This window comes from Natator depressus, chromosome 10 (genome assembly GCF_965152275.1).
Source record: "Natator depressus isolate rNatDep1 chromosome 10, rNatDep2.hap1, whole genome shotgun sequence".
NCBI classification, from domain to species: Eukaryota; Metazoa; Chordata; order Testudines; family Cheloniidae; genus Natator; species Natator depressus.
The window spans coordinates 16597826-16615183 of NC_134243.1; the positions used below are offsets into that span (position 1 = coordinate 16597826).

Here is a 17358-nt window from a genome sequence, read left to right on the forward strand (position 1 = left end):
GTATATAGTTCTCTATATTGCCTACACTGTGCAAGGGGCAGGGGCAGTGAGATGTTTGGGCCCATGGTGCCCAGGCTCCAGAAAATGCAGGGCCTGGGAGGGCCCAGCTTCACCAATGTTGAGGGCAGGTCTTTCCCCAGGCCCCACCTGCTACCCCTGTGTGCCTCACCTGGAGCATCCCTGCCCGCTGTGGGAAGCTGCCTCCTGCGGCTCCGTGGTGTGCTCCCTCGCTGGCCGCTGCCAGCTACAAGGGAGCGGCACTGGGGGCAATCTGAGGTGGCTGCTGTGCCTGACTGTGGGGGGCTTATGCTGGCTGGACCTCCTGAGCAGCAGCCGCGGACAGCTTGGATGAGTGTTGTGCTGGGGAGGGGCCCTCCTCCCTCCCCAGTACTTGCTGCTGCCAGGGGCGTAGAGGGCTGGGGGGGAGTTGTCCTCTCTGGCCCCCAGCCCCAGGGCAGCCTGCTTTCTGCATCCCAAACCCCTCATCCTTGGCCCAGCCCTGCACCCTAACCCTCTGTCCCAGGCCAGAGCCTGCACGCAGCACCCAAAGTCTCTCTCAGAGTCTGCACCCCTCCTGCACCTACACTCCCTCCCAGAGCCTTAGGCAGGTGCGTAGGGGTGGGACTTGGATCCATTCTAGGCACCACCCAAAATTATGCAGAGCTGCTGCCCCTGGCAAGGGGTGTGAAGAGATGCCAGGGAGCAAACACGGTTTTCAAAGCTCTGCTATCTCACTTAGCGTATGACTTGAAATAGCATGGTGGAAAGGAGACTAATGCTAGTTTCATATAGCCAAATTTCAATTGCAGTGTATACATTACGCTTGCAAAGAGGACTATTATACAGATGATGACCAGACCTAGCCCTGCTCGTGCTCTTGGTACCTGAAAGTAACCGCCTCTAAAAGCAGCATATCCTCTGCTCTTCTACTGGTGTAGTGTCAAACTCAACGCCAGCTCGGGAGTCAACACAGCCCTTGCTTCCCTCTAGGCAGTCTGTCCATGTAAACTACAGCTCTGCCTCCAGTTGTATGGAAGCTACATAAACAGGCCCAGCCAGTTCTGTTGGCCAAAGCACTTGGCTGTAGGAGTCGATGCCATTCTAGTACTGTAAAAGGCATAAAAGCTGCCCAGTACTTTCCTTCCCCTCCCCTGCTGCCATGGGTAGAGGAAGGAAAGCATGGGGCAGCTGAAGAGGCTGGCACCCTTTAAGTGATTCTCATAGTACCGGGTCAAAACCAATCTTCATGGCTTCCAACCAGGCTTACTATGTGTGTGAATGGATGAGTTCATTGCTGGGTTTTCTTTGTACAGTACCCAAGCAATCAGTACTGTCTAACACGACAGTCCCTAGCAGGGCTGCTTTGGATGTGGGTGAGGAAGGAGTGGTGCCCACACTGGCACGAATTACAGGATTACACAACCGCCATATGTGGCTTACTCAGGGGGAGTGTGAACACAGCTGCAGCCCCACAGGGACTGTTCTAGGGAGCAACCATGGAACATATTTTTTTTCTGGAAGAAGCAGGTGGGCCCCTCTGCCTGCACTGTGGCTCATATATCCCTGTGCTGAAGAAACAACTAAATTGTCCTGGGCCTTTTCCCCAGTGGGAAATAAACCAGCACACTTTAGGAGACCGCACCTCAGGCAAAAGGGAATGCATGGGGAGCAATGAAAGCTCACAATCTCCTTTTGTTTCCCCTTTAGCTTTTGTCCCCTACTACAGCATGAATCCAGCCCAATGTCCATCTCCAAAACTGCAAATGCATATCTTGTAAACAGCTGCACAGCTAGTGCAGGAGTTCTCTAATCCCCTTCACTACTGCCCTTACTAGTAAAGCTGCATTTCCTGGAGCTCAGTGGTTTTCAGCCTTTTTTCATGGGTAGACCCCTCAACAGTTTCAAAGGGAGGTGACTGAAATTCACCCTGTGGTCTGGGGACTCCTACCATATAAGTCTTAGACTGAAAACTGAACGGGATTTAACTATCAATGTTGCACGTGCTCAGCACAGCATTTGATGTGGCGTGAGAAAGAGCACGAAACTGTGGGCATCTGTGGTAATGACAACACTTCCAGGTTTTGACTTGTAGGCAAATACACACACATTCACATACTTTTGGTTAATCAGAAAACCAGAATGCCTTTTCGGGGATCTGAAACTGTTCCTAGTCACCTTTCCTGGACCCCTTAGACATAGCCTGCAGTCGCCCAGGGGTCCGTGGACCCCAGGTTGAAAACTGCTGCTCAATCTGATTAATACGTAGTACAGACACTCTAGGAACCAGCTGTGCAAGTAACCAAGTACCCTCAGTGCCTGATAAAGCCAGTAACTGCTAAGGGGTGGCAGCAAGTTGCAGGACCTGTCCCTTGGTGAAGAACATCATGGGAGCAGCCAGGCACATAATTCATTTCTGTAGGGAAGTGGCCTGGACAATGAATGCACTATTAGCAGGGGAATTAAACTACCATAAAGCAAATGCTAATTAAGTTGCTTTGGCCAAATCACTTGATCTCTTTGTGTCTCACTTTTCCCCATCTATAGAATAGGGTTTAACAATGTGTTTCTAGGCCTTTCCATCATACATGTAAGCGGGGGAATAGTCCCGCTCCTGTGGGGAACTTTCCAGGCTTCTGCACTACCCCGGTGAAGTGGGCTAGCAAAAGGATCTGAGTCCTCGCTCCCACTTCCTTTACCCAGTGGCCTCCCTGCCCTTGAGGACTCCCCTTCCACTCTCCTGTCTGGCAGATGCCTCGTAACCCCAACAAGGCTGGGCCCAGGATTCCTGGGGGGCTCGAGCCCCCAACCCTGCTGTGGTCACCTAGGACAGGGGCTAGGCTGTCCCCACTCCGGGGTACTCTGTCTGCACTGGGCACTTCTCTGACCCACTGACCATTACATACAAGTTAAAGCAAATGCAAGTTATTTAATCAACAATTAAATTTAAAAAGAATAAGGAAAAATGGGAAAGGTTAAAGGAAACACATCAACCCGCTCTGTGGCAGGGAACATCACAAACTGTGTCTCTGGAATGTCGGGGCAGTTCACAGTCTGTTTCTTGTAAGTCCCAGGCCTTCTTCTCAGGCCCTGGCTGTGCTGTGGGGATACTGTGGGTTGGACACTTGCTCTGGTGGTGGCTGCACGCTCTCAGGCTCTAAGTGATAGGACCCTTCTTCCCAGTGTCGCCCCCACCCTGTCGGGGTTATGATCCAAACCTGGCCTGCAGAGCCTCTTGGCTCAGGCGTCTCCCTGTGCTGGGCCCACTGCCCGCTGCCCAGGGTCCCCCTCGCTCTCCCCAGCTGCTCACCATACCCATTGACCCTTCCCTCTTTTTAGTACTGGGAGCTAGCAACTAAAACACCCCCACTGAATGTTAGTAAGGGGGCAACAGTCCCCTTACATACAGATTAATACTGACGACAACCATTCCTCTACTTCCCCGAGGATTCATTCACATTGGTAACAGTTATGGCAAACTAGATATTGGGCAAACTGTCCCTCCTGAACAGAACTACCCTGGCAATGAAGATTTCCCGGGCGGGGGCTATTGAGGATAGTTCCCAAGCGTGGGGTGACCTACAAGCCCCACAGCTGAGCACAAGGCTGTTTTAGTGGGCAGAAGAGCCCAGCAATGCCAAGTGTTCTCCTTGGTAAGGGGCAAAGGGCTAGGGGAGCTTAAGGCTGCCACACAAAGCATTTGTCTGTTTCTAGCTCATCAGCTATTTTGCCCCATCTTCCAGCGGAGGGAGAAAGGCGGTGGAAGAGCAGGGTGAAAGCAAAAATGGATACGAAAAATCATCTTAAAAGTGAAGGGAAACAGAAAATTGTGCAAAGGGGCATACAATCCCCTTGAAAGAGGAGCTTTGACCCTAAGCCGCCCCCTCCTCACTGATTGCGGCACAGAACAGGACCAGGTGCAAACCATCAGCCTCAGAGTCAGCTGCTAGCAGGTGTTGAGGAAGCATCCCAGGTGTTTTCCAAGAGCTGCTGGTGTGCTGGAGCTGCAGCCCCTCCTATATAACCCCTGTAGCTGAGTAGGAGGTGAGTTGTTCTGGTGTCTTCATGTGGGTGGCTTGACTCTCAGCCATGAGGTTACCTGTATTACAGCTAGGCTGGTCCTTTTACAGCATGTGGTAAGTGTGGGGTGGGTTGGTTAGGGCCCTGTACAGGGAGGGTTCTGTTTGCTGTGCTGGCTTCTGAGCATCTTCTCTCTTGTTTGCAGGCTGCTTCTTTTACTTGGTTGCCTTATAGTGCCCTTGACAGCTGGAGTTACTAGTTCCATGGCTCTAGACTTCCCAGGTAACCAGGGCATTCCCCTGATTGTGGTTGCAGGGGGGTGGGGGTGGACTTGTCTTGAGGCTGATAGGATAGTTTTACTGACCCTGGGGTGACTCTCCTCTCCATTTGCTGGAGTGAGTGGGTTTTAGCATACTAACAGCCTGTATGCTGTCTACTATCCGGTGTTGCAAGGAGTTGATATCAGACTGCTCACTTTCCTTTGTAGGGACGGTGTCTTGTCACACTGACAAAATGTTGATTGGGTTTCCCAGAGAGCTTGGAAGCAACTTCTGGCAGGTGCATGTAGTTGGTAGGTATTGCTGCATGTTTAGCTAGGTTCTCAAGGCAACTTCTAGCAGCATAGCTGACCAGCTTACTCTTTCTAGATGCAAGTGGTGAAGAGATTGTAGACTGTGACTACATAGTGGATCATGAGAGGCTGACGCTAACTGCTCTGTATGTGAACTGCACCAGACTAGAGGTAAAACTGTCCCTCTGCTTTGGGAACATGCTCACTTGACAGAGGCTCTAAAGTGACTCCTATTAAGTGACCCAACACTATAGTTGGGTCATGTAATGTACCCTCTCTCTTTCCTGGAAGACTCCTTCTCCCCAGAGCACCCACTGAGGTGGTGCTTCCATATAATAATGACTAATCGAATGGCTCCAACAAATCAAATTCCTTCCTTTGAGTAAGGATGCAAATACAGAGCCATTTTCAAAAACTAACCTTGCCTCTTCTATAGACAGCAAATGCTCAACTTGAACATGTGGCCTCTGAGGCCTGGCTCAAATTGCTGATCTGAGGCATCCTCTAGTAATGTAAAACTGTGCCACTGTCTTATTCTGACCAATGTGTTCTCTTGCTATAGCATGACCAACACCAGCTGAGACTAGAGCTGCTGGTGCTCAACGAAACCATTGCAAGGGACAAGAATGTAACCTACAGTATTGGCTGTGCTTCTCTTCAAGCAGATGAAGTCGTCCCTACTATTTTTACAGGAGCTACAAACTGTACTAAAGACTTCATGGCAGTAAGTGGGGCAGTTTGACAATCCCTTGGAAAGGGAACTGCTCTCAGCTGTAGAGAGGAGTCTGACACCTCAATGGCATCTCAGTGAAATCGTAAAGATGTGTCTGTAGACTCTCTTTGGGTGGTGGGAGTAAGGAAACAAGACTGACTGACAAGCAGGGTGATAGTGGATTTTCCCCTTCCTGATCTGTGGGAAGACTCAGATTAAAGACTAGCCTTCTTATCTGTAAAAACTGTAGCTAGTTACCTTTACCTCCTCCTTTGTGTGGGCTTCCCTGGCTAGGCTTGGCACAGTTTACTGAATTATGTAGACCCCTCGAATGGCTAATGCCCAGTAGCTGTCAACCTGGGCACAGGTGCACTAAACTACAGGGGGAGAACAGCATTTGCTTCTTCCCCACCTTGTCCCTCCAGAAACAAGCCAGGCCTCTAGCCACTGCAGCACTCTTCCTCAGAAGACTGCCCGAAAGCTTCCATTCCTCTAATCGGTTAGAGGCTCCTTGTTCCATTCACCACGGAAAGCTTGCTTGGTATCCTCTTCTCTTTGAACAGTGTGCTTTGCAGTCAGCTGCTGTCCTGTTCTCTTTCAGGTTGTATTTCCAAGACTCCTTCCCAGTTTTGCTGATGAACACATGGTATGAAACTTTGGTCAAAATGGGGGCTGGGGTGTGCAAAGTAACATGCCTCTAAAGTAGAACTGCTGCATGTAGGAACTGCCACTTTGGTGATGCTTGCTAAAGTTGCAAACTGGACCCTTCAATATCTCCCTAGTGTTGGTTAGCCAAGCTGCCACACACAGCAGTCTTAACACTTCTTAAAGATAAGAAGAATAACCCCCTTGCTCGGTAATGAAAAACCTTATGCCTGACTGACCAGAAGTCTCAAATTGCAGACTACAGAATCTCAGATGGCCTGGATACTGTCCATAGATGATGGAACACGAACACACAGGCTAAGCCTTAGGCAAGCCATGCAGCAAGGGTATACATTCCTAGCTGACAGCAACAACCTAATCTTCCAGGTTTCTTTTGGTGCAACTGGAGTCACCTCTTACAAGGTAGGTGCACAAGCCTGTCTAGAGGCCAAAAGGCAAAACTTGCCATAGGCAAATGATGGTGTCTATAAATAGAAACCGTGAGAGGTCTCAGGCTTCTGAGGCTCACTAGTCTGAGCTATTGGGGCAGTCTGATTAGTCTGACTCTACATGCAGTCCATGAGGGCATCTGGAAATGGGAGTGTGTGAGAGCTACCTGCCTACTGAAACAGCTGCCGCTTGACTTCTGGCTATGACTCCATGTGGTGCATGAGGGCCTAGAATGGAGCTTGTACACCCTTCCCCAGAACTCCTGTGTGTAGGAGTAACGTGAAACAGCTAGGGTGTAACTCCAGTGGCTAACCTCTGAAGTCGCTTCAGAACTACAGCCTGGCTCACTGAATCCTAATCGACTTCTCTTATACCTGGCACTGGGAACTGCACTGTGAATAACCTGCTGTTCTCAACCGTATCTATCCTCTGCAGCAAGACAACCAGATGCTATATACTGTGGCATTCAAGCTTTCATATGGGCCTCCTGACCAGCGGCTAACTGTAGAATCAAGAATGATCTGTGCACCAGGTAAAACTTCCTCTCCTCACAGCGGAAGCTGGTCCCTCCTCTGACCCAAGAGGGACTTGTACCTTAAAATATCTCTGGAAACTAACAGAGCTATTCTTGCAGGTCCAGCAACCTGTAACTCCACACACATGACTGTTGCCATCCCAGCTTTCCCAGGGATCCTCTCTGCTGTGAGTATAGACAACAGAAACATTCCTATGACCCAACTCCAAGCAAATGGAATTGCTCTGGACACAAGGAGGGGCGTGAAGCTGCACATCAACAAAAGAATCCTGAAGTCCAGAGTAAGCTCCCTACAAACTAGTATCTGACTCCATTTAGGAATGGTTGTAATTGAAATGCAAACCATAGATGCAATAGAAAGGGCTTAACTACAAAATCGGATTTGATGTCCTTCCAGCAGAGTCTGTTCCAAGCCATAGGACTGGACTAGACTGTAGGTACCTGTACCTTCAGCAGCCGTCATTTGCCTGGTTGTGAGAGTTGAGGGAAAAGAATCAGATGGCAGCCAATGTCCAAATCTTCAGAGTAATGTTCATATAAACCATTAACTTTTTTTCAGGCACTAATCTGATCTCCATTACTGCAATACAAGCCCCCTCTCTATCAGCCCTTTCCAAATGTGTGGTGTGTGGGTTTTTTTGTTTTGTGTTTTTTTTTTTTTTTTTAAAATACTTCCTTGCTTAACATTCAAGCAATGTTTCCTGATGACAACCTACCCCTTGCTACTGCACTGGACTTGAGCTACTTGTTCTGGACCTTCTCTTGTCTTGGTAACATGACACTGGCTCTCCAGGCTGCAGAATGGCACAGGCAACCTGTCTACTACTCCCACAATACTCCATGCTGGCAGTTATCCCTGGAATGATCTGTAAGGCTATTGCTCTTCTCAAGAAATTAGAATACCCCCATGGATGGAATGAGGAGTTTAGTCTAATATACCTAGATAGAGATGGTATTCAGTCTCCTGTAGATTGTGCGGCTTATGTGAGATCTCTGGGTCAGGGATGACTCTGAGAATAGAACCTAGCCTGCTGTATTCTAATCTTACAAATGAGTTAAAGTTGTGAGAACCCAGGCTGCTGGACTACTTAGTCTGGTTCTGCAGAGCCAAATATATATACTTAAAGGATTGACTGAGCTTTGGACAAGGTCTAAATAGCTCTTTCCTAAAGATGACACTCTAAATCAGTTATGGATGTAAAATTTACCAATTTCTACTTCTAAACCAGCCTACTCAATCTCCTGGAGTAAGAAGTAGCTAATCAAAGAAAAATATTTCTGGCTAGATTGATCTTGGGCAAAAGGCTACCCTTGCCATTGTCATCTTACCGGCAAACATAAATAACTAAAATTACCATTGCAGACTTTCAACTGTCTTAAATAACAAATGTTGTGGCCTGCCTCCCTCTCTTCCAGCTGTACAAGGAGAGCTGCTTAGGACTTCAGTCCTACATAGCATCTCTAAAGCTAACTTTCAACTTCCGTGGAGAAATGGTGTCAATGGTCACTTACCCAGAGTGTCCCTGTGATCAACATGCACCAATAGGTAAGACCACATGTACTTCTGTCAACTCATTCTGTGCTGGTTCAGCTATCCCAGAAGTAATGGCCTACAAATGAGACTTCATCATAAGGATCCAATGCTCAGCATGAAATACTGAATCTGTCTGTCATCCACCTCTGTACAGGAGAACATGAGTGGACCTCAAACTGCAGCACACAGCTCAAGATTCACTGGGTGAACATATGGCTAAAAGTGTTGATATATTTGGTGTAAACTCTTAATAGCTGGCAAGCAAAAATTACAATGTAGGGTGGTTCTCAGCAACTAATGGGCTCCACTATTTATAAAGATGCCAAGTCACACTAATTCAATCTAAAATGGATGCCCCTTCCTAGCTGGTGGGGTGTCTCAGGCCTATGTATCTGATTACATATTTGGATATTCTGGACATCCACTCCTTGGAAGTAGAAGGGAGTCTTCAGTGCATCTGTGTTCACTGTAAAATGAACTGCTTTCCTCCTCCTTGCACACACCCCCCCCCCCCAAGGTGGCAGGTAGGCAGCCCCACATACAACTGAACATCTCATAAGCTTTTCCCATAGTTCCTGGCTCCCCAGCAGCTGCTAGCTCTCTGCTGCAGAAGAGAATTCACCAGCTGTCCCCTGACCTGCAGTGCCACTAATCTTGACCTGGAGCCATACCACTTCTCCTGCCTGGTCTGTCCTAAACCACTCCTAATGGAATGTTTCCAGCCTAGTCTCAGGTTTTGGTTCCCCCTCATCTAAGCCATAGAGCACTGCTTGCCAGCAGCTCTGGGTCCTTGAGCCTCCTGGCATGAGCTGTTGCAGGATCCTTGCCCTCCAGGTCATGCTATACAAACTGGAGATACTACAATCCAGTAGGCTCAGGACAACTCCTCCTAGGGTAGTTAGGGCCCCTGCACACACAGCTCAGCTAAAACACTCGGTGTAGTTCCTCACTGAACTGAGGCAGGAGCTGCCATAGCCCCATGTCCTGGAGTCCCCTACAGCAACCCATCCCAATTCCTTGAATGTTTCAGCGGCTGTGTGCACTCAGGATGGCTACATGGACTTTGAAGTACAGAGTGACAGGACAAAACCAGCCCTGGACTTGGATACCATCAGGCTAAGAGATCCTACATGCAAACCAGTCTTCAAGTCTCCCTCAAATGACATGGTTCGGTTTCACGTCCCACTGAACAGGTGTGGGACAAGGCAGAGGGTAAGTGTCAGGACAGTGACTGCTAAAGGCGCTCCAGTGGCAGGGCAGTCACTAAGACTCCTGTATCCCCTGTAGTTTGAAGGCGAGAGGACAACTTATGAGAATGAAGTGCGTGCCTTGTGGGCAGATCAACCGCCACGCAGGATTTCTAGGGACAGTGAATTCAGGTCAGTCCACAACTCTGCTGGTGACAGCCCATCGCAACACTAAGCAAAGTGACTGACTGCAAATAGCCAGCTAACCTGATGCTGCGCATTCTGTCTTTCAGGCTGACCGTCGTGTGCACCTACAAAAGTGGTGATGCGTCCCTGAGCATAAGGATAAGCAGTCTCCCTCCTCCAGTTTCTTCAATAAACCAGGGTCCTCTCTCCTTGATCCTGCTGATCTATCCAGGTAAAGCTTGCATCTAGCCGCAAATTGTGTCCAGGGCAGAAATGAAGCGATTCCCTCCATAGTCAAAGGAGCTCTTCAGTCCCTACTATCCAGAGAAGTAGACCCAGAGACATTTTGATATCTGGGGGTGGCATGATTCCATCACTGCTGGTCTGTGACCTAGACCTGGCAGGCTAGGTTTTAATAGAGCCTCTTCGTGTGGGGGAATCCAGTAGGGATGTTGGGTTAAGGAAGCTTTTTCTCTCCCTGTGCAAGGAGTTCACCTAAAGCACCCACTAGCTGTGTCCTTCTAGGCACCTACAGTACCAGACTTCTTACACAGCTGGCTGCTTCATCTCTCTAGATTGAGATTCCGACCTATTGTGAACTGGGCTGTCAACTCTGCCGTACTTGGTTTTTTCAGATGACTCCTACATGGAGCCCTACAGTGACGACCAGTACCCTATTGTGAAATATCTGCGGCAACCAATCTTCTTGGAAGTGCAAGTTCTGAACCGCAATGACCCCAACATCCGACTGGTACTGGATGACTGTTGGGCAACAACATCGCAAGATCCAAGCTCTCTGCCCCAGTGGAACATTGTTGTGGATGGGTAGGTATATTCCAACTGCTGTAGGAACATAGATGAGGCTGGCCTGCTCAAGTGTTTCCCTGAAATGCTATGCAAAGGCTTGTTGGAGCTGTGAGCGCCATGTTCCTCACATGGATGTGGGAGCAAAGGGTTGCTGTCTGGCTATGATCTGATCACACAGTGCAGGTCGCTCTGACCTTAGGTCAAGCTAGACATGTGAGAGTGCACATGCTCAAGGACTAAGTGTGTAAATGCCAACTGTCACTCTAATGGCTCACAACTGAGTGACTCAATCTGTCTCTACTAGAAATGAGTTGCTGTCCTAATGCAGGCTTGCAAGTTCAGGCAGGTTCCTCTGAAACAGTGCAGAGGATCTCTCTCTCTCTCTCTCTCTCTCTCTCTCTCTCTCCTGGGCAATGTACTAAATATTAAACTTGAATGTTAATGACACAAACCTTCAAAGACTCCCTTCTCTACCAGATTTCAACTCTGACCTCTCTAAAAAATCTGCCTTCCTTCCCTCCCCTCCATGACTTTCTACATGTATCTTCTATAGGTGTGACTATGAACTAGATAACTACAGAACTGCATTTCATCCAGTGGGCCTTGCAGTCAGCTATCCCAACTATCGCCAGAGATTTGAAGTGAAGACCTTCGCCTTTGTAGCGGGTGACAAGGCTCTCACTAGCCTAGTAAGTGCAGTCCCTCTAGCGCTAGCTAAAGGCTCGGGCTTCCTGTGCTCCAAATGTCTCTCCCTTATCTTTGCTCTAGGTGTACTTCCACTGCAGTGCTCTTCTCTGTGACGGACTTCATCCAGACTCCCCTCTGTGTTCCACACGATGTCCTCCCTCAGCCAGAAACAAACGAGGTAGGATCTAATCACTGACAACTAGAATGTCCCCCTGAACACAGTGTACTATACCAGAATCACAATTACAAAAAGGCCTATTGAGGTCCCCCCCCCAATGCTACATCTAGTCCAGTCCCCTGTACTGAGGCAGGATAAAGTATTCTCATCACCATCGTCCTTAAACCACCAGGGACCGATTCTGCAAACCCTCTAGGTAACTTGCTTCAGTGCTTAACTGCCCTTATTAGGGAGGTTTTTCAGTTGAAGCCCATGAGTTATTTGTCTCTTTGTACACAAAGTCTTCAAGTATTTATAAGGTGTTTAGTGATCTTGTCCAGTTATGTACCCCCTCAGTTTTTTCCCAGACTAAACAAATTATTTTATTTGGTCACATTTTTTTTAGACCTTTAATTCTGTCCAGAGGAGGAGAACAGAAATGGACTATAGCCAGTTAGCTTAGTACATGGAAAGCCATTACTCAACTAATCTGTGGTGACTGATCTTTTGCAGATGTTGTTGTGATGCAAGCACAGAACTCTGGTATAGCAAGCTTACCTGGTCCTGTTAGCTTTGTAGCAGATAGATGGCCTTCAACCCAAGGTATAGGAAAAAATGCTCTTCTCCCTTACCTAACAGCATGTTGGTGCTAAGTCAGGCTTATTACAAAATACTCTGGTCACGAATTTGTGGTTCTACCCTATTTCCCTATAGAAGAGACTCAACTGAGAGAAGAAGCATGGACCACTGTCGCAACAGCAGCTACTGTGATCCTCTGCCTGATGGCCACTTCATTGGTGTCAGTGGCTTTCCTTAATCTGAAGAGGACAAAAGCTGTAATGGTAAACAATCACTAAATGACTTGTGACAAAATAAACTGCTATATGCATGATGCATTAGTTCATAGTGGAATCTTATTCTGAATTTCTATCATGATCCTTCGACTGATTTCAGTCATGAGCATTTCTAAAGCCTGGATTGGGGGGTGAGGGGGGGGGAAGCTTTTATTGCCTGGGCTGTGACATCTCTCAAGATCATGCTGCATGAGCATGGTAACTCTTCCCCTGACACTCAACTGTCATAGGTACTTACTCTTCATGGTGGGGAGGCATGTCCAGAAGTGGCCCTGCCATTGATCTTGGCACATGAGTTTGCCTCTAGACAAGGATGGTGGCCTACTGCTGTAGTGTTTGATCTAATGGACGTGATATAGATGGAGTGATTGCAGCAAGGCCACAGCTCCACCTACAACTGCAGGCAGTATGTCTACATGTGCATGCAGCAATGCAGATCAGGGTAGGTAGGGGTTATACACGTCTACTGACCTGTTCTAGTTAGTGTTACACAGTTTTATGTAACACTATATAATGTACAAAAGAGCAACTCTAGTCAGAAGCCAGGAACATGAAGCTGTGATCTATCTTCTTTTAAGAATTGCCTTCTGTTGCAATAAGACTCATGGAAATCTTGAGCATCTTTGGGCTCTCTACTCCCAGGGGCTGTAACTCCCATTGCTGTCAATAGGTGTTATGCTGGCACAGAAGCCAAATCTTGTAAGGCAGTGAGCATTCCTACTGAAACCCATTTGACTGAGAATACTCATAGCACCTTGGGGAGCAGGCTGCCATAAGTGAAGTCTAAGCTGGTCCTTGGTCACTGACTAGCTGTGGTGGTGATCTGACAAAGGCTACCAGTGTCTTTGTCTAGAAGATAAGCTTGCTGTTTCTTTGAGTAGTCTTATTTCTGCTTGACTTATGCTAGTAATATTGAAGATGACCTCTTTAAACTGGTACATTAATCTTAATGAGATAGTAGAACTGGAAAAGTTCAAGTCAAGATAGGTAAAACTAGGAACACAGTGAGCCCATGTAATTTTCAAAATGGCAATAGTACAAGGAGGCTGATCTGAGCTGGCTGGAAACTCCTTAGGAAAGATTGAATGAATTTTTTGTTCCAAATTGGAACATTAAACTTTTTTCAGAAAAATTAATACTTTACTTTCACACAAGATTGTAATAGAAGTCAAAACTAGCTGTTATCAACTTGATTTTTTTGTCATATAGACATGCCATAATACAAGTCTACATAATATACTATTGTTTTTGTATTTCCAATGTTTTCACCTTTATTAAAATAACACCAGGTTTATTAGCTGAGGTCCTGTATGAGTCTTGTATATTGCACTAGCATTGACCTTCCTGTGTTTGAGCTTAAAACCTTATGTTACTTTCCTACTACCATTAGACAATTTATTTCCATAGTAACAGTGTTCCTGCTTGCCCCAATTCTTGTAAGTAAAGTACAATAGCAATAATAAAGCTGGAGGAAACAAAATTTGTCAACATGAACATTCTAGTATTAAATCAATACTGTATTACTAATTCTGGCATGCTGTGCACCAGCAATACTAAAGTGTAAAACAGCATGTCAAATTAAAAAGAACATGACAGTAAAATTAAACGCCAAACCCAAGCAGTGCTGCTTATGAGATTTATTAGGCTCAAATAGCTTATTTTTGAATAAGGAATTTCTAAAAAAAACTCAAATCAGGAAGTCTTTCATATTCAGCATTTTACTTTAGTTGATTCTTTCTAGGAAATTAAGATGTTAATCTCCTCCAGACCACTGACTTCTGGCTCCTAACTTTCATGTCAAGGGATTCTTGATGTATAATTAAGGAGGCAAGACAGGGAACAGAGTATGGGCTATAAGCAGCTGAGGTATGAGGCTTCATTTTGAAGCAAAATATTATCTACAAATGATAAAGTGCTTAGAATTTAAAACAACACAAGCCTAAAACCTCCATTTATACTACATCAAAGAAAAATACCAGCATTACACAAATGGCAGATCAAGAACTTGAACCATTTCAAGGTGGTTACTTCAAACTGATATGTTTGATTTAGGGCACTTACAAAGCATGGGGGGTAGTTACTGTGATTGATTTCCAGTGTACTAGAGCCTACCCTTTTAAAGACAACTAGAGGGGAAAAAGCAGTCCCATTACCACTAGCAACTGGCTCAAGCTCATTTTCACAGCCTGTGTCTCTCTTAAAAGGGGAGCTTTAGGATAAAATTTGAGATGAGGCATGATAGCTCAATGCAAGCATGTGTAATTAAGAATATCTGAAAACATTCTTCAGGCCTCTGGTGAAATAAGAAAGTACATACAACCATTGAATAGCTGCTCACCAGAAATGTCCTGACTTCAGTCCCTGGCCCTTGTGATTTGGTTGCCTTTGACTATCTCAGCTGTTGAGGCGTGATCTCACAATTTTAGAGGGCAAGGAGGGGAGCCTGAAAAAGTTGGGATTGTTCAGAGAAAAGACATGCTCAATAAACTACAAAATAACTGATGGTATAGAGAAGGTGAATAGCAGGGCCTGATTTACCACCTTTTTCTCATAATACAGGGAGATGGGGATATTCAGTGAAACTGAAAAGCAACACATTTAAAACTGAAAAAAGGAAATGCCTTTTTTCCACAGTTCATAATTAATCTGTGAAACTCATTGCTCCAAGATATCAGTGAGTCCAAAAGATTAGTAGCATTCAGAAAAGTATATAGCAGTTCTGTGGGTAATGAGAGCATCTTCTGTTACATTAGAGAGGATAGATCACATTTTTGGAAGGAATGCCAATGGCTGACTGCCCAGGGTTAGGAAGAAACTTCACCTATGGGCAAATTCTGCCATAACAGTCCATCACATGGATTCTTCCCACTGTCAGGGACAGGCTACTAGACTATGTGAAGTTTCAGAGTAACAGCCGTGTTAGTCTGTATTCATAAAAAGAAAAGGAGTACTTGTGGCACCTTAGAGACTAACCAGTTTATTTGAGCATGAGCTTTCGTGAGCTACAGCTCACTTCATCGGATGCATAGCATATCGTGGAAACTGCAGAAGACATTATATACACACAGAGACCATGAAACAAAACTTCCTCCCACCCCACTGTCCTGCTGCTAACAGCTTATCTAAAGTGATCATCAAGTGATCATCAAGGAAGGCCATTTCCAGCACAAATCAAGGTTTTCTCACTCTTCCCCCCCGCCCCCCCCCCTCCACACACACAGACACACATACAAACTCACTCTCCTGCTGGTAATAGCCCATCCCTCTTTGAAACCTCTCTTTATAATGCGCATGATAATCAAGGTGGGTCAGTTCCAGCACTAATCCAGGTTTTCTCACCCCCCCCCCCACACACACACCCCCTCCAAAAACCACACACACAAACTCACTCTCCTGCTGGCAATAGCTCATCTTACAATGTGCACAGCAATAATCCAAGTTTAACCAGAACGTCTTGGGGGGGGGGTTTGTAGGCTACCTTGCATAATGACTTAGCCAGACTGGGAGTGGCTAAGTCATTATGCAAGGTAGCCTATCTCCCCTTGTTTTTTTCCTACAAACCCCCCCCCCCCAAGACGTTCTGGTTAAACTTGGATTATTGCTGTGCACATTGTAAGATGAGCTATTGCCAGCAGGAGAGTGAGTTTGTGTGTGTGGTTTTTGGAGGGTGTGTGTGTGGGGGGGGGGGGGGGTGAGAAAACCTGGATTAGTGCTGGAACTGACCCACCTTGATTATCATGCGCATTATAAAGAGAGGTTTCAAAGAGGGATGGGCTATTACCAGCAGGAGAGTGAGTTTGTATGTGTGTCTGTGTGTGTGTGGGGGGGGGGGGGGGAAGAGTGAGAAAACCTTGATTTGTGCTGGAAATGGCCTTCCTTGATGATCACTTGATGATCACTTTAGATAAGCTGTTAGCAGCAGGACAGTGGGGTGGGAGGAAGTTTTGTTTCATGGTCTGTGTGTATATAATGTCTTCTGCAGTTTCCACGATATGCTATGCATCCGATGAAGTGAGCTGTAGCTCACGAAAGCTCATGCTCAAATAAACTGGTTAGTCTCTAAGGTGCCACAAGTACTCCTTTTCTTTTTTCTTTTTAGACTATGTGAATCACTCATCTGATCTGGTATCTCAATTTCTAGGTTTAACTAATCTTGTAAAATGTGGGCAGAGAGATGGTCCCTGAGGTATTCAGGACATAACTGTTTAAGGCATTGTAGATCAAAACCACACCTTAACAGCTGGTAACAGAATGGAGCCCCATGCAGGGCTAAAGGAAATACCCTTGAACAAACAGGTCACTGCATTCTGTGGTTTGTGTGGTTTCTGAGCCCCAACCAGGGGTGCTGGAACAATCTGTATATTAGGGGTGCTGAGAGCCATTGAACCAAACTGTAAACCCTGTATATAATGGAAACCACCTCAAGCCAGGGGGTACTGCAGCACTCCTAATTCCAGCACCTATGGCCCCAGCTAGAGTGCATTACATTAGCTCAGCCTCAAGATGGCAAAGTTCACATTTAGAAGAAGAGTCAGTAAGCTCCCACCAGCTGGCAATGCTGAAAAGCAAACAGGGCTACTGCTGTGATATGGCCATCCAGAAGCACTGGATGTTTCATGCCTATTGTCTGCACAGCATTATATGGTACACTGTTCATTCAAAATCCACACTTCCCTCTGTTCTATATGCATACACATTCATAGCATTCTCCCATGAGTTATTACAGGGTGCCTAGCTTTTGTGACAAGGGGGAAATTGCCAGGAACTTCAAGCCCCCTTCTCACTTGCCTACATAAATGTTTAAAAACAAGAATGACTACACCAAGCTATGATGTTTGCTCCAAAATGTATGTTGACAGATAGGTGAATTGATTGTTTACCAGCAGTAAACACTGCAGCTGACCAACTTTGTCCTGCCCACGATTACACAAGAAAGTGACATGTTTTGAGGGATCACATTTGACTCTCATATACTCCTATATTATTAAAGTAAATTACTGGATTTGGAAATACTGA

The 17358-nt window shown here is 46.4% G+C and overlaps 1 protein-coding gene across 1 annotated transcript; it reads left to right on the plus strand.

Annotated features, from left to right (window-relative positions):
- Window positions 1–4086: 4086 nt before the first annotated feature.
- Window positions 4087–12345, plus strand: LOC141994645 (zona pellucida sperm-binding protein 2-like). The gene is made up of 18 exons (XM_074964876.1): window positions 4087–4133; window positions 4223–4299; window positions 4505–4588; window positions 4665–4759; window positions 5151–5312; window positions 5902–5946; window positions 6204–6368; window positions 6831–6927; window positions 7030–7211; window positions 8347–8476; window positions 9495–9676; window positions 9752–9843; window positions 9945–10069; window positions 10473–10662; window positions 11198–11333; window positions 11413–11509; window positions 12002–12091; window positions 12203–12345. The coding sequence occupies exons 1-18, from the start codon at window positions 4087–4089 to the stop codon at window positions 12343–12345; spliced, it is 2139 nt and encodes a 712-aa protein (XP_074820977.1).
- Window positions 12346–17358: the final 5013 nt, after the last annotated feature.